The sequence below is a fragment of the Plectropomus leopardus genome, chromosome 24, assembly GCF_008729295.1.
Source record: "Plectropomus leopardus isolate mb chromosome 24, YSFRI_Pleo_2.0, whole genome shotgun sequence".
Lineage (NCBI taxonomy): Eukaryota > Metazoa > Chordata > Actinopteri > Perciformes > Serranidae > Plectropomus > Plectropomus leopardus.
In genome coordinates, this window is record NC_056486.1 from 13,075,084 (window position 1) to 13,092,989 (window position 17,906).

A 17,906-nucleotide genomic window follows, 5' to 3' on the forward strand; every position below is an offset into this window, starting at 1 on the left:
GATATTGATTATCGCTGTCATTAACTACTAATAATGGGTGTCAGCCCTGAAAAAACAATAACAGTTGCATTTACTGACAAAAATAGAAGATATCTGAGTGTGATGCAAGAGAGCATCATGAAATATGAACCAACTCAGTTTGTGGGACCATTTGTTGGGAGAGAATAGTTGTTAAAAATATGAATTTATTGATACACATTGATAGGCTATTGAATATTTGAAACGGTTGAAAACTTATTTTCCATGCACGTTATCCTATTGCTGGTACCAGCTGCACTTTCTCGCTCTCTCTTGTTAATGTTTACTGCAGTAACTCTAATGTTTTATGATACGTACTATCTGCTAACTGTCATGATATAGCTATGCGATATTTGTCTTTTAATATTTGCTCTCAATGTAAATGTTACTGCAGTATTGAATATATACTATGTACTCTTATATATAGACATATAGATAGATAGATAGATAGATAGATAGATAGAAAGATAGATAGATAGATAGATAGATAGATAGATAGAAAGATAGATAGATAGATAGATAGATAGATATATAGATAGATAGATAGATAGATAGATAGATAGATAGATTTAACAGTTTTAACAGTTGTTTTTCACAAGGAACAGTACATTTTTCCAGTATTTCTTCATTTGTAAGACAGATCCAAAACTTAATTATTTTTTAAATTACTCTTAACTAACAGGGCTGGAAATTAACTTTGTCCACTGAGGCTGGTGGAGTCCAAAATCTACCAGCCACTCAATAGATTACCATTGTTTTTGTGACTTATTATTAATAATCTTGCATGCATTTGACATAAAGTTGTAGTCAGAGAGTAGTCCAAAGGGGGGCGCCGTGCTGGAGGACAGACCCAGCAGCAGCAGGCTGCTGTGTGGAGGCTCGCGGGAGGGACGAGCCTCGTCCTGACGGGAGGAGAGCTGCTGCCATTGGCTCCTGCCTCCTTATAAATACAGGCAAATGGCATTTACCGGCTCAGAGCAGGCGGAGACACCGGGGGAGGCACGCAGGCAAGCTGGGAGACGCTTCTGTCGCTTTTTACATCTCGACATTTCCTACACACGCACAGACACGCACACGCAGGATTGGACTTTTATACTGAATTGCGACTGAAATCAATGAAGGAGAGACGCTCGTGTCAGAAACTATCTCTGAAATCCGGCATGGATCCCAGTCAGAGTGTGAAGTGTAAGATAGTGGTGGTGGGAGACAGCCAGTGCGGGAAGACTGCCCTGCTTCACGTGTTCGCCAAGGACTGTTTCCCGGAGGTGAGACCCCGCACACCCCGCACACCCCGCACACTCACTCACACGATGCTCATTAACCTGCTATTACTAACACAGTGATCTGATAACCAGGCAGCTCGTGCTCGTATGGGGATGGATGAGTGTGATAGGTCGATGATAAAATGATGAAGGGCATGTATAGAGTGTGTGATGCATGTATGTGTTGCAGCTGACATGCATGTCTAATAGAGGTAACAGTGCTGTAGTATTATGATGTTATTAGGGATGTCCCGATCAGGTTTTTTTTTTGCCTGATCCGAGTCATTTAGCCTAATATTGACTATCAGCTGATACCAAATCCAATACTTTTATTTACCTGGATAATACAGTTGCACAGTGCACCCTTCAAATACTTAAAAGTTATTAAAACCAATCCAGTGTATATGCTTGACAGTCTAATAACCCTGCAATGCAATACAAGAAAAAAAACTGCATCCAAACAGTTATTTCATTTTATTTTACTAAAATAAGCTATAAATCTTTAATATGGCTCTTATCACAATTCCACTGAGTCAGCATTTGTTTTTTCTTTTAAAAAAGAAGAGGTAAATGAAATAAAAAGTGTCTTTAGAACTTGCTTAAGTTCACTTAATGCAGTAATGTAACACAAGTACAGAACACTACAATTATATAAAGTAGTGTTATAGCTGAACTTTGACATTCCCAGTTACAGCAAATAAAAATCAGTCACAGTTCTGCATTTTACAGCATAATAATAAAGCTAGTTCACCAAAAATAAACAGCACAAATTTCAGTTCCACTTTTAGTGGAGTAGCAGCTTAAGTTGAACATGAAAAAAAATCAGTTTCTACTCATTGGACTAGCAGCATTACAATAAAACCTGAAAATATATGCTGCATATCCTGCTCTCTGTTGATGATACCTGTGTGATGGGGGATGTAAATAAAGGATGGGGCGGGGCACATGCTCAAAATAATCTATCCTGATCAATCTAAAAATGTGTAGATCGGGCCCAATACTGATCCTTCTGATCTGATCAGGACATCTCTAGATGAAATAATGTAGCATTATTCAGCAGTTTACAAGCCTAATTTTGGTTATTTTTAACACTTACTTTATCCATGTGTCTTGCAGAGCTACGTCCCAACAGTGTTTGAAAACTACACAGCCAGTTTCGAAATCGACACGCAGAGGATTGAGCTCAGTTTGTGGGACACCTCAGGTAACTGCACCTTCCTTCTTACCTTGGTTGCTTCACGTCTCTGCAAATCATTTGTGGTGAAATGTCTGGACATGTCCGTAAATGCAGTTCACTTGCACAACCCCTCTGTGACCCCTGTCCTGCTGGGTAGAGATGATGAAATAGAAGGAAAATTGAATCTGTGTGTGGCCATAGCTTCATTCAGGTATTTCTATGGTGGCCCTGAAGGTCAAAACAAAACAGCATTTCAGAAAACCAAACAACATCTCCCAAAACACTACAACAATTCCCAAAAATGTTGCAACATTGGGAACTGTGTTAATGTTTGGGGAAAGGTTTTGTTTTGGGAGATGTTGCAGTGTTTTGGGAAATATAATATTCTGAAATGTTGTATTGTTTTGACCTTCAGGGCCACCATATATTTTCCTTACAAATGTCCAAATCACGGAACACAAAGAGGCTTCCCTTTTTGAATAATGAAATTAATCTGTGACCCATTTTTAATCAATAAAGCTGGGTTAATCCTTTCTCGTAGTCTGGAGTTGCTGTACAAGCCAGACACGTTTCCCCTCAGATTAGGAAACAGCTCACCTTTTACCCACATAGAAAAGTATTAAAGTTCAGGGGTAACACTCAAATTCAAAAAAAGAGCTGGATTTGATTCATGAATTCTCCCCAGGGGAGGAAATCTGAAACGGGAAAGGAAAGATAATGATAGGCTGAATAGAGTATTCATACATCTGGTGAACACACTTTGAAATTCTTCCCACTGTGGCTTTTTCGGGAAAGTTTTTGTTGTGCAACACTGGCTCCAAAGCTTTTATCGGTTGTTGGTTGGACTTCAGGGTCCAAAGCCAGCTGCTGCGTCCCCTGTGTGTGTGTGTTTAAATGTGTGTGTGTGTGTGTGTAAACAAACCTTCCCATCCATCAATGCCTGAGCAGTGAATAGCACAGCAGTGAGGCGTGAGTGAGGCGTATGTTGCGTGTGTGTGAGCATGTGGTGTGTGTGTATGTGATGGGCGGGGATAAGCAGACAGCCAGCTGTTGCGGGTCTCCAGCCTGGAATTCCTGAGCGATGTTTGAGTAACTCTGTCCGCCTTTTAAGCAAAGATCAGCGTGAAATGAAGCAAAACTACTGAGTTAACTTACAGATTTTGGTTTTACACGATTGTAACCACAGCTGGACCTCCTCTGACGAGCATAAAGTTGGATTTTTGCTGTTTTAATGCTTCAGAGTTAATAACCCTCATCTTCCACACTGTAAAATCTTACAATTTGAGTCTTACTTAAAATAATCTTAGAAACAAACCTATTGCCTTGAAAAAGGAAAGTAAATATAGCCATTATTCTTAATTTATGTTCACTGTGTAGTGGCCTATTGTTAGGTTAAGATGAAATTTAGTCGTATTTACTTAATTTTGTTTAGTTGTTGCAACTTAAAAGTGACAAATGAAAATACATTGTTCTTTTTTAAGTGTTAGCAAATTCAGTAAACCAAGTTAGTCTGACTTAACTTGATCATGACAAAGAGGATTTTGCCAATGATAAAAGTCAGGCGATCTGTTAGTTATTATCTTAACATGTTTAAGAAAACACAAGTAAAACCGACTAGTTTGCAACCAGCAGAATACATATATATTGCACAGAAAACTTGGTTCACTGAAGTTGCTAAAACTTAGAAAGACTGATTTAATTAAACGTGTCATTTTAAAGTTGCTTAAATATAACTAAGTTTTAAGCAAACTTAAGAGTTAGACATGAAGTACGTTTAATGAAATGAATGATAGATTAACAGTCACATTTACGTACATGTTCCAAGGCAGTCGGTTTCCTACATTTTTCCAAGTAAAATGAACTTGCCAGATTTTACAGTGTAACACGACAAGCAAGCAAAGCAAGAGGTCAGATTTCAAATTCTTCCTCCTCTACAGTATATGTGTGCTGTGGACGTAGAAAGGCGAAGAAATGAAAGTCGGCAAGAGTGAGAATTTTGTTTTATTGCACTGTGTTGGCAGGCCGCCTGGAGCCATTTTTCTTCTTCTCTCTGCTTCATAAAACAGCAAGGGGGGGACGCCGTTCCTATTAGATCAGTGGGTCTGAGATGGAGCCAGACCCCCCCACCCCCTTCAATCCTCACCCCCACCCAGCATGCACACATACACACACCCAATGACTGATTGATACAGCCTTCGGCTTGACTGGTCGCTTTGTAGAGGCAACCATCGGCCATGGCCAATCCAATCGATCCCTTATCTCCTGAGGTGTGCTCGGGAGGCTGTGTTTGTGTGTGTGTGTGTGTGTGACCCCAGCATGCACTAGGACAAAGACCAGGACACAAAGACAAACACTTCATCCCCCTTCTTCCTCTCAAACACCTCCACACACTGTGGTGGTCTTTGTTCTGCTGTGATGAGTGGCCTAATGAGATGGTTGGCGTGTGTGTGTGTTTAAAAGGGAGGGTGATGGGAGTAATCCAGGTCATTAAGGTAAATGCCTGCCAGTTGCATTGCCTTCCATTTGTCCGCCACCCTGCTTGTCGGTGCTGGCTTTGCTTCCCCAGCCTCAGGGTGGGGCCCGATGGGGCCGAGGCGCAGCCTTTGATGCCTCGCACGTCTTTCAGCAGCAGAGGAAGCGGTTTATGCTGTCTGCCTGCATGTCTAAATGAGCTGCGAAAGGTGTTTGTGTGAGAGTCAAACAGGAGGATAGGAAGACAGGGAAGGTAAACAGAACAACTCCCGTGGCTCAGAGCGCCCGAGGCCTCATCTCATTTCCCTGAGTTGAAAGGAGCAAAAATCCATCTAAAAAGCTGTTAGTGGGTAATTCCAGGCAGGGCTGCAACTAACGACTTCTGTCATTATTGACATGTCAGGAAAATAGCAAAAAAGAAAAAAATGTTTATCACATTTTTCCAGAGACCAAGGTGGTATCTTTAAATTGCTTGTCTTACCCAAAGATGAGGGCTAGGCAATTTGGAAGAAAATAAAATAGCACCATATTTTTGACCAAATACCTCCATCAATCCTGCAACAAAACTGGAGGGCTGTCTATTGGCTCTTTCACACAATATTCACACAATGAGATTTTTGATAAGTAACATGGTTATAATGAATAAGAGGCAAAAGACAAATGATAGAACAACTAGAGAAGTGTGGTAATACAGCCTATAAAACCAGGAAAACACAATATTTATAATAGTATGAAAACCAAAATCTAAAATGATGGTTTGTCTCATATTATGATAGCGACATAATACCGTTATATTGCCCAGTCCTAAAACACTTTCCTAAAGCTCAAGGTGATATTTTAAAATTGCTTGTCCAAACCAAACATATTTAAGGGTCTGTGAAAAAAGTCAAATTTCTACTGCTATTAAAAATTACTTTGAAACTTCCAAGAACTTGTGATGTCACAATTATACTATTAATAGTGTGTTTAATTTATACTGTTAAGTCAGAGATAAAAGTTCCCAGTCAGAAATTTACACTGGAACATCCCCAGAAGTCGGATTTCCAACTTTCCGTCTTTCTTTTTAATTTTTCCAATTTTTTCATGTATTTGATGGCTACATGTGCACAGTACAACAAGCTATACAACAGCACTGATGTACTTATGGCTAACATGTTAACAAACAGTTGCTTATTTGCACATATCCTGTAGCTGACATGGAGCTTTGATTTAATTTAGAGTCATGTTTCTGGCCACATGATAAAAACAAGTCCAGTCATGGCTCTTGCTTTAGCTCTTGCTTGTTCTTCACAAATTCCTGAGAAAAACAGCTCGCTCCTTAGCTGCCAAGTGTCCCACTGCTGTTTATGATTCTCTTCTTACCGGAAACAAAGCTATCTATGAAGGCAGTGAACGCAGAAACGTATGAGGTTGGAAAACCAAAATTGCCGTTCTTGAATTTTCTGTCAGTCACCTAATCGTTTCCGCGCTAATCCCAGGCTAATGGTGGATTGGTTGAATCAGATTTGGCACCTTTGCTCTGGTCAGATATTCATTATGAGTGGACTGCACGAAGCAGCTTAGTACAAGGTGTTCGTTCCAACTTGTTTAGGCGATTTCCCAAAGCTAGTACAAATAAAAGATTGAATATAATCTTATCAGGAAAAAACACAGGAAGTCTCAGGCTTTTTTACATCAAGGACTCCCAAAGAGACCCACGTGTGAGACCCCACAGATCTCATTTGATAATATTTATCCTGGGGAACCTTAAGGGAAAGTTGTTTTTTTGTTTAGTGCCGATTTGAACAGCTGCCGACTCTGCACATTAAAAGATGACCCACTTTTTAAAAACAGAAGTCAGATAAAGTTCTTAAAGGAAAAAAAGATAGCTCATTGCCTTGTTTAGCTTCCCAAGCATGTTGCATGAGCTGTTTCCCCTGTAATGCTGGACAGCTGAACTGTGAGACTTTTTCATGCTCTCTGTAAGCTCCTCTGCCGCTCACACGCTCCGTGCCCCCTCCATTCTTATGTCGGCGGCCATTGTTGCTCAGGATCACATTTCTAGGCTCAGCGAATTGGAGCCGCATGTCTGGCATTCCTCAGACTAAAGGTTTCTACTTCCTCCTCTACAAAGACCCCTATTGTACCAGCAGGCCCAGATCCCTCGCAGAGTGAAAGAGAAGTGGCGTGGTTCACTAAAGCCCTACCTCGTTTCCAAGGGGAAATTGAATCACGCTGGAATTTGCCGACTGGCGAGAGAGCCTTGAGCCACTGGTGGTGATACAGTGTATGAACTGAAGGGCAGTGGGATTCCTGGAGAGATTATTGGACTTCCTGTCCGCTAATGTCGTGAAAGGACCTGACACCTGACATTAAAATCAGTGTCTGGTCTTGACACTGAACACCTTACGCTCTTGGCTTTCCGTGTCCGTCCATTCCTGTTTGAATGCACATGCCGAACTTCATTTGTAATCAGAGTCTTGCTTTATTCACACCTTGTTGTGAATGTGGCCTCAAGTGTCACTAACAACACCTGCAGAGCTCATTCATGTGGCTCTTTTGTGTTTTAGATGCATTCACATCTGGATGTTAGGGGTTTCTTTGAATGTTATTGCGACAGGAGAACGAGCATAACATCACTCAGTGGAAACGCAGTCATCTCACAATTGTGTTTTATCGACATCTTCAAAATATATATAAGTTTTGTGCAAATATGTTATGGAAACTCATATTGTTACACTTTTAGGGATGTCCATCAAAATCGGATTTTCCCCCCCCCCCCGCCTCTAGGTGACAGCTATATACACGTATTGTAGCTCATATTAGCTCGGTCCTTTCAGAGTTGAGCAGGATGGCAGTGTTTGCAGCAGCAGATATCTTGGTAACCACAGCAACTACAGCTGATATTAGTTCGGGTTACTGCAGTTTAAATTGCTCTTTGTCGTCTTCTCTGTGTGTGTTGAATGTGTCTGGCTGGTATTTAAGCTCTATGGTGTGGGATGGCTGGACGTGCACGTCGCTGTTTGTTGTTTCCACAGGTGTCCCTGAAGGCTCAGCGCCTCTCCACACACACGTACACACACACACACACTCTCACCGCCCCTCAGCTCCGCTCCGCTCTGCTATGTTAGCTATGCAGTAAATCAGCAGGCCTGCAGACCTGTTGCCACACCTCCAGACTGTCAGACGCAGCTGGTTTACCTCAGGACTGTGCGTTTATGTGAGATAAAGCACATTTCCATGTCTGTAAGCTATTTGTGTGAAAGCTTCCAACAGAAAGTGGGATGTCTTGAGCATTATGGGATATTTTAGCACAGGCAGGCGGCAGGAAATATCAGATTCTCTCTCTTTTTTTGGTGGAACATCTGGGAATTTGTACATTGAGTCACATTACATGAATGGTGCAGAATGTATTTTCCAACTCTTTCATGTATATTTATTGCATTAGTGGTGCTTTTCATCCCAGCTGTTGTGGGAACGAGACCGAAAAAGCACATTAGCAAACCAGGAAGGAAGGACATTTTTACATTTTCTGTTCAGTCATGGAAAATCGCTTTTTCATCAGAACCACAGTGGAATTGTGTCGCAGTTTACTGTATCCTCTCATGTCATTGTGCATTCATTTGCTGTGAGCGAGACACAAGGGAGAATATATTTAAGAGAGGGCTGGAGAGTATTTGTCACTGTGTGTTTAAAGGACGGACAGGGGAGGACAGGGTGTGTGTCTTCCTTCCAGATTTAGAGATCCTGTGGGGGAACAATGACAGGAGCTAATTAGATGACAGTCACCAGGTCCTGTGTGTGTGTGTGTGTGTGTGTGTTAGCTGTGGGATTTCCTCTTATCTTTCTGGTTGGCAGGAAGATGACCTCAGAGCAGAGTTTAGTCTCAGACGCAGGTCTGATGCAGTTACGACTCGGCTATAAACGACCCACAAGAAAGACGACGTCTCCTATTAAAAGTCTCCTGAAAGCCATTAGGCCCACGCACACATTTCAACACACTAGATGCAAATTCTGATCCTCTGTGAAAGTTTACTGTTTATGTTTGCAAAGATGCACTCAGAGAATCTGCAGCTATAAATACTTTAATCTCCAGGTAAATTCACAAGAATATGCGAAAACAAGACCACACACACTGCAGCCCGGCGACGCATATGTGTGTTTCTCCGCAATCGAGTTGGTCAAAACAATCAATTCATTGTAAAATGTCAACCGACTCCACAGCTTACCCTTTCAGTCGCCGGGTCTTATTTTTCCAGTGATTGGTTCCAGGCTGTGAGCGCTGAAAAAAAAGGAAAAAAAACTTCCAACAATGCAATGCGGTCGTGATTGATTGTGGGACAGCCGTGAAAAATGGGGAATAAATTCTTGCGGGGATCCCACATTCCTCCTCAGCCGTGTTCTTCCTGTGCCGTGTCGATGATAGAAGCTCAGTCGGCCTTTTTGTTTCGGTGGTGTCACCTATCAGCTTTCTAAAAGATCCTCGGGGAGTGAGAAAGCAGAGAGTCGTTGGGAAATAACCAGCCTGTTCCCATCTGAAACACATTATGTTCCGGTGAAGACGTCACTATAATTTATTCTGTGTAGGTTCTGGCATTCACACTTCACTGAATTTCCCTTGAAATAGTAAAAGGCATGAAGACACAGAGATCTGCTGCATCCTGGAAGGCCTGAGTAACAACATTTGGGAAATGATACTGTGGAATTTTGGGTTTGAGTCAGAGCACGCTGTTAGGACAAAAAACACGTCACCACCATCTCCCTATGCTCAAATGTGCCCAATAAAATAAAGTAGGATCAATGCTGTTAGCAGGATCTCATGATTACATTTTATTAGATGCTAGTCAGTTAGACAAATATGGCTTTATGCTATCTCTGGAGCCTGTAAAGTTCTGAAAGGTTACCATTTTTATCCTGGCACGCAAGATAGTAACTAACTATAGTAACTAATTATCTTGTGGGAGCAAGTTATTATGTTGTTCGCACAAGATCATAACTTGTTCCCACAAGATAATTAACTTAACCTCATGGCTGCATTAAGAAAAGCTGGATACCGCATGGAGGCGGGGCCCCGGTCATTCCTATGAGAGCTGTTCAGTCGTGCATGAAGCTTAAAAACACTAAAAACAATTTCTGCTGTATTAAAGTACATGGATATTCTGCATTATTGGGCCCATAGAGCATGCACACTGGGCCCGAGTGGGTAACTTCCACTGGTGGAGCGACTGATTTCCGGTTTAACGTCCTGCTAGCTTGAATGGCCATCAAGTAATTTAATCTTGCCATTTGTGACCATGAATTTTGTTCATTTTCTTGTGATTAGAATTTTATGATTATGGCGACTTTGAAAGCAAACGTGCCTTTAAAACCCGCCAGCTGGTTTTGAGGTTCAGATGATATTAAAAACAAATACAAAATACCACCATTTAAAGTTGTACTTCCTTCCTCCTTGCTAAAATAAAAAAAACAAAGGTCCCTCTCCAGTGCTCAGAAAATTAATAAACATGCCTACCTTTGTTTGGCCACGCCCACCCTGCTCATAGATAAAGAACAGTCCCTTAAGCATTACAGGCAGTCATTACTACAAAGAATTCCACAGTAAATGTAATAATTGGAGTAATGAAAACATCATTTTAAGCACGATAATTTAGCTATTACAGTGAAGTGGTGTGGATTTCTAGATACAGATGAATTGCTAACCTCAGGCAAAATACTGATTCAAGTATTAGCCACAGCTCTGCTTTTCTCTGGTTTCACAGAGAGGGTATGTCTCATATCAACTTCTGCATCATAAAGGTTACTTTGTCGCACTCAGTGGGTGAAGCGTTTTTGGAGTATTGTTAATGTTCCTCGTTGGATGTAGCAGTGACCTCATCGGCCCATTCGATCCCCTCCCAGACGACCCAGGCTCACACACTGGGAACGCATGATTGTGGACATAGATATGGTTCACATTTCTGTATGCAGCGGCGCTACATTTATTGTGCACACATCAGCTAGTGTCATGCTTTGTTGTGCGAGGCCCAGGCCTGGAAGGAAGCACGGATTGTATAAACGGTGTCGTCTCCCATCCAGACTGTTTAGATTAGAAACACTAGATCCCCAACTCTGTGTGTGTGTGCGTGTGCGTGTGTGCGACAGTGCATTCCTGGCTTTTCTCCGCAGCAGTGTTTAGAAAAGACCTCCCAGGGGAACCTTCAGTTACCAAAAACAAAATTCTCCAGATTCTTGGCAGCCGGTTGTGTGTGGTCAGCTCTAGCTCGTCATGTGATCTTGACTCACCTTGACATTACCCCCCCCCCCCCCCCCTTCCTCTCCGGAGATGTTTCAGTCTGCCGGAGAGATGGGCGTCGCCCTCACACATGGTTTCAATTTGAAGTATTCCTCTCTCTGAAGTTCTGTGTTTCTCCACGGAGGATTTCTTCAACAAGTGTCGTAGTCAGCACATTTTTTCGACTGATGCTGCATTATTTGTTTTTTCTCGCCTGGTTGCTATGGATTATGGCGGAGCTGCAATCATGCCATATGAGAATAACTGTCAGAAATACTTTTGAGTTTAAAGCAATGATTTGGCCGTGGTCATGCATACAACAAAATGTGTTTGTGGTTTTCTGTGGATTGTAGTTGCTGCCCCTCACATCGATGAAGGTATTTCCTCCAGTAAAAAATATGACGCCTCCCAGGAGAACAGATTTTTCCACCATCACACTCCTGAATTGGGAAACCTGTGCTAATCCAGCACAATAATCCATTCTTTTTAAATCTAAATTATGTGTGAATACTAGGGTTCGTACAAATAGTGCCAAGTCACATTCAAGGACTTCAAAATACTTTTTCAAGCATTTATTTTTATTTTCAAGAATGAAACTGTTTTCTCCCCCAAACCAAGAAAAAAGTACAAATTTACAAATGGAGCAAACATGTGACCAGAGCCTAAAATTAACTTATTATTGATTAACTTTCACTGATTTACCGCCAAAGTGCAGCTCAAAACTATTTACTGGTGTTTACCAACGTTTGACCCTCATACAGCATCAGCAAATAATTGCAACCATGACGATTCATTGCTGACTGGTTTATAATCTTCATCTAATGCATTTCATCAAATAATTGATCATTTTGTGATCCTCTCAAGTACTAAATCAAAAGGTCAGATTTTCAAAGTATTCCAGGTTTTAACTTTCTGAGTCGTGAATTCAAGTACTTCAAGCACCTTTGGATAAACTCTGGAATACTGTTTGACGTTCTTCTTTTTCTTTGTTTCAGGATCTCCCTACTACGACAATGTGCGACCCCTCTCCTACCCAGACTCCGACGCCGTCCTCATCTGTTTCGACATCAGCCGCCCCGAAACCCTTGACAGCGTGCTGAAAAAGGTCTGTTGCTCTTTTCTAACACACTGATTCAAGACGCGATCATCAAGCCTTTGATAAGCTCAGCAGAAGTCTTAGAGCCTCTAAACTCTCAAACGTTCCTCCACTGTAAAGGCTGTGATTTCGTTTGATCTGCTGACAAAAGCCTCATCTAGAGTCAAGAGACTTAACTGTTGCCTGAGTCACGTCAGATCTTGTGATGTGAGGATGTGAAGTTGGTGTGTGACTGAAGGGTCGCTGGGTTAAATCCCCGGGGCGATTGGGAGTAGGAAGTAACATTCTGCTCCGACTGACTTTTAAACTGAAATGTTGCTGCTGGTTACTCACATGAAGCTGGTGGTGGTTAACGCCTGATGACTGTGGTCGCATTGACTGTACTGAACATAAAGCAGTCATCTGATGGGCAGACGGCTTAATGCAACTCAGAAAAAAGGTTGCAAAATATGCAAAAACCATTGTTTTTCGACAGTAATACGCACCTTGCATCTGCTCCAGTTTTATAAGGAACTTCCTGTTTCATGTTCTTTTTCCCAAAAAAGTTACAACACGAACAAGTTTACCTTCTAGATTAAGATTAGCGTCACTCTCGTTGGCTTCTAGTCAAGAGCTGTTTGTGCAGACTGAGTGACAGACACATTGTGCAAAACAACTTCCTCTTTGGATGTCAATGAACTTGATCCCCTGACCAGCCGGCCAGCCAGCCAGCCCTGAGGCACATGAGCCGCAGATTAATGCCCCTGGAGAAATACCATCGATCACAGAGCATTTATTGTTGTCAGGGAGGGAACATGGGGATTATTTGTAGTTCCTTTCCAAGGTTGAAATCGTGAGGGGCTGCAGGAAGTGGCAGCTTTAACCTTTGGACTTAAAAGGATGGGTGGCGGGGGTGGAACTCGTGGGACGCTGTGTCAGGTCGTTCCCGCTAACATGCATATTTTAACATGTTAGAACACTTACTTGCCGTGAGATTACATTTTCAAACTTTAGGCTTTGCTTGATTTAAATTCATATTTGGTCTGTTAGGAAAATGAAACTAAATACTGATATTTTGTTAATATTACAGTGCCATAATAACCTGTTTAACACGGGGGGGGGGGGACCCAACCCCTCTTTTTTAAATGTTTTGCAATTTGCTAAGCATTGCGATAACCAATCGCAAATTGTAGAAAACTTTGTCAACATCTCTTTTTATCTAATAAGATACAGTTTTCAGTCTGTTCATCTCATCAGTCATTTTTATTGCAGTAATATGTATCATGTGGACTGAAAAAGCAATTGATTTTATTATCCTAGTAGGCTATCAAACATTAAACTTGTATTTGAAACATTAATAACTTATTCATTAACAAACATTGATAATTGGTGTGCTGTATTGATTAACTTAATAGAACTCATATTCACATACTCACATTTTAACATGGCATTTGTACATATTTGAGTATTTAGACGAATGTGCCACCGCCCTATAATTACTGCCTCCTTGCATTTTGTTGTATTTTAATGTATTGGGTTGCTATGACGACTTCATTTCACTTTGGAGATGAATAAAATAATCTATCAATCTGACTAGTTAAAGCCTTTTTTAGCAGCTGTGGTAAAAGTTTTCCAGTTTTTCTCATTACTTTTGAATGAATTAAAAGGAAAACATTGTTTTCTCTCTGAATATTGCATGATGCAAGCCTTTGTCTTTCTCCACAGTGGAAAGGAGAGATCCAGGAGTTTTGTCCCAACACTAAGATGCTCTTGGTTGGATGCAAGTCTGACCTGCGGACCGACCTGAGCACACTGGTGGAGCTTTCTAACCACAGACAGACACCAGTCTCTTATGACCAGGTATGCAGATTTAAAGTTTTGTACATTGTTAGACATATTCAATGAAACATGCAACTACTAAAGCAGTTTTTTGACTGGATTTACTCATGAATGAACGCTTATTGTACTTTGTAAGCCATAACTGATCCCTAAGAGAGCAAATCCAGTCTTTAAAAACGAGTTAACCTGACCTGCACATTTTAACTTCCGGCGGTGACCATATTTGACCTCATCTTCCTCAGGGTTCCAGCATGGCGAAGCAGATCTCGGCGCCCTACATCGAGTGCTCAGCTCAGCAGTCGGAGAACAGTGTCAGAGACATTTTTCACGTGGCCACGCTGGCTTGCATCAACAAGAACAACAAAAACGTCAAGCGCAGTAAGGCCACCCGCGGGAACAAGAGGATTTCACACATGCCCGGCCGGCCTGACCTGGCGGCCGTGGCCTCAGACCTCCGGAAGGACAAAGCCAAAAGTTGCTCGGTCATGTGACTGATTGGACTGCGGGGGATTAGACTAAGACTGAGGACAGAGCTCAGCGCAAGCAGGAAGCAATGGGGTGACGCTCTTTCCTGCATGCTAAAGACCCCTTATGTGTCCGGAAAGGGGTTTTATAAGCTTCAATTCATGTACATGTTACTGGAATACTCTGCACCAGTGAGAACTCTGCGTAGTAGCGTCCCAATCCATGTGGCCCCCCGCCCCACCAGACGAGGAAGCTATCTGTCAGCGAGCTACCTGCTCGGGGAAGTGACCTGCTTCCTCTGGGAGGACGGAGCGGATGCAGTCGAGGCTTTCCACACCAACAGGAAATGAGCAGTTGGAGTGATGTCATTAGGAGATGCTCATTTGAAAGGTTTAAGAACATGTGATGTTTTGAATGAGAGCCAAAGCCGGCGATGGGGGGTTTGCTGCCTGGGAAAAAAGAGGAGCTGCTGTTGTTTGTGCTGGATCAAAGACTTTTTGCTCGGAGGGCTTATACAACTCGTCACTGTAGTTTGGAACTGAGTCACTCTCACCCCTGCTCCTGTAACTGTTAGTCTGCGTGCAGAGGACACTACAAGAGGAATTTCTTAGTCCCGCACAAGGAAAATGTGACGCTGTTCATCCCCTGTCTCTGATATGTTGTCGGTATAATGTGAAGTCATTGGTGTGTAACTGCATCACTGTTTAATTTTAGCTTCATCCTGATGAGTCTCAATCACAAACAGCTGAAAGATTCTCAAGTTCGTAACTGCGCGGTCGTTGCAGACAGCCATTCAGTGCCCGTTTATTTCACGTCAACAGCTAAAGGTACATAAAGACTCTCTCAAGACAGATTATCCCAAATGTTTTCCACACTGACATGTTTATGGACTCTGAATCATGCTGGGGAGCCATAAGCGAAATAGCTCGAAGCTGTAGTCAGCCTCCAGGATTTGCCCAACAGTTCTTCAAGTCCATGTGATAAACAAATGCAACTTGGCCCCTCAATTAGTGACACTCTTTTGAAACACACAAAACTTGCATAACGCATTTTTAAAACACTTAATGGAGCCTTAATGGGCTGAAAAGCTTTAGTTGACCACGGCATATCAAGTGAAAACGTGACTAATTATGTAAAATGAGAAGGTCTTAACAGGCAGACAGCCAGTTTGAGCTATGAGTCATTTTCCCACTGCACTTTAGGGAGGGAGTGAAAATGTAAGCAACAATTAAAGCTTGTTTATTAGGCTCTGAAAACATCTCTGCCTTGCCTTTCCCTGCGGTGTTCAGACTCTGTTGTTCGGCAAAACACTTACAAAGGCCCAGTCACACCAGCAACTATTTGGATAAACAATTAACTATTTTAGCTAAAGCACTAATCAGAAAAATAATAATAATTGCTCAAAATAAAATTTGTTAGCATTACTCAGCTGAAAGGCAAGTAAATGGAACAGACAGAAAATGAAGACGAATGTGAAGCTGAAGCGTCAGAGTGTTAGCTGACAGGCCAGGGTGTTAACAGTCAGCTCATCAGCCAGGCTGTTCTCGGTGTTTGTATATCTACCTACGAAAAGTAATTCATCGTAATTCGTGCTATCCCCTCGTAATCGGGGGCTGCGACAGCCGTGATCACTTTACGAATGCGGTGATGGTAGTGAAGAAGGAAGTGGTATATATAGAGAAAGTTCACATAAGGAGGTATGTTGTAGTGATGAATTGGTCAAACAAACACAGGACTTTTCCCCAGGACACTGATGTTTGTATCAAATGTAAAACCAAATTAATTTTGAGTATATGTCATGTACCTAACTTATTTAATTTACATAACTAAAATGTAACTTAATGCAATGTATCTTTGTGCTTTGGAACGGACGTAACGTGACATACCTAAATCTTTACTTTCCCAAAACTTACCTATGGAACTTTACTTGCCAAAACATAACTTACGTAAATTAACATAATGTACGTAACGTGAAGACCCCCAACCATGTTTCTTTGCCTAAATCTAACCTATATAACTTTACTCCTAAAATCAGTGTAACTTTACATTAAGTATGTAAGTTAATGTTAAGTTAAAAGTTAACAACAACGCCATTTGTGGGACACTAAATTGTTAGATATCATACGAATGTGCATTTTCGAAAGACATCATCTAAACTGTTACAATGCACCAGGTAAAGAAGCCAACCACTTTAAGAAGGCAAATTATGCTGTTCCACCCTCTGATGTGACCGGGCCTTTATTCAAATTGGATAATTTCATTTTACATGAAAGGTCATTTTAGGTTTTTTTTACCCTTCATAAGAAAATGCTTCATAATGTAAACAACAAATGGGAGTTAAAAAAAGAGACTAATCTGAAGTCTTGCAAAACAGTGTTGTTTACGGTGTAAAGTTTTTTGTTTTTTTTCTCTAACAACAGTGCAGTTACGGAGCTGTTTAAATATCAAAGGTATTGATGCACTTTTAATGTAACTTCCCAGTTAGCTTGTTCAAATGCCAGTGTTGTCACATTTGGCAGCTCAGTGGCCCATCTTGATTTTCTAATCCGTTGTCTCCTCCCCGTGTACTTTATCATGTTTTCTTGAATGTTGATGTCACCTTCAATTGTCTTTGCCAATGTTGTTGCCGCAATATTTATTGAATTATATATTTTCCCTTTAGAATAAATGCAAATGGAATTGAAGAGAAGTGCGTTTTTTTTGTTCATTGAGAGAAAACATGATGTCACAGCATCGCCATCTTTCAGTTCAAAAGTTCTCACTTCACCAGAGCTTCGACTCATTGGAAACACCGTCTGTCTTCCATTTGAAGTAAATCGATTGTGTTGATGTTGGCACAGATTGTATTTTTCTGTCCGTTGCGTCATTGGGTTTTCACCAGATTTCACACTTTCCTCCGAGCTGAGGTAACAGCAATCATTTCTGCCCAAGGCCAGGCTGCTATCAAGGATGATCCATTTTTTTAACACCTTAAAGTTCAGCTCATATGGAAGCAATAGCTTCAATTAGAATTTCTTTCACGTTTGTATCAGTTGGTGACGCATGCGGGTTGTGTAAGCTGTAAACCAAAGAGATCTTGTGTAAACACAGAAATCAGATATGAGTCAAAGCGGGTAAAAAAAAAACAACCGCTCTCAACAAAAATCAGATGCGGACTTCAGCACCTGTGATGCAAACAAGTTAATTCCAGCCACATCTGTGTGTTTATGCAAAGAGCTTTGCAATCATAGCAGTATCACACAGGTGACTGCCTTCTGAGACCACGGCTGTGTTTGGACTTGTATATTAATGTATTTTCTATAGCATACTCAATATATGGACTGCATGGTGCCTCCTGAATGAATAGTT

The 17,906-nt window shown here is 41.4% G+C and overlaps 1 protein-coding gene across 1 annotated transcript; it reads left to right on the top strand.

The window, feature by feature from the left end:
• The first annotated feature begins 976 nt into the window (after window positions 1-976).
• rnd3a (Rho family GTPase 3a) lies at window positions 977-17,242 on the top strand. Its single transcript, XM_042512956.1, has 5 exons — window positions 977-1,283; window positions 2,397-2,484; window positions 12,175-12,284; window positions 13,980-14,114; window positions 14,336-17,242. The coding sequence occupies exons 1-5, from the start codon at window positions 1,134-1,136 to the stop codon at window positions 14,582-14,584; spliced, it is 732 nt and encodes a 243-aa protein (XP_042368890.1). The 5' UTR covers window positions 977-1,133; the 3' UTR covers window positions 14,585-17,242.
• The last annotated feature ends 664 nt before the right edge of the window (window positions 17,243-17,906 follow it).

Excerpts from the sequence above, each read along its gene's own strand:
- rnd3a (XM_042512956.1), top strand. The coding sequence starts at position 1,134 with ATGAAGGAGAGACGCTCGTGTCAGAAACTATCTCTGAAATCCGGCATG. Across the intron at positions 1,284-2,396 it reads CCAAGGACTGTTTCCCGGAG|AGCTACGTCCCAACAGTGTT; the intron begins GTGAGACCCCGC and ends TGTGTCTTGCAG. Across the intron at positions 2,485-12,174 it reads CAGTTTGTGGGACACCTCAG|GATCTCCCTACTACGACAAT; the intron begins GTAACTGCACCT and ends TCTTTGTTTCAG.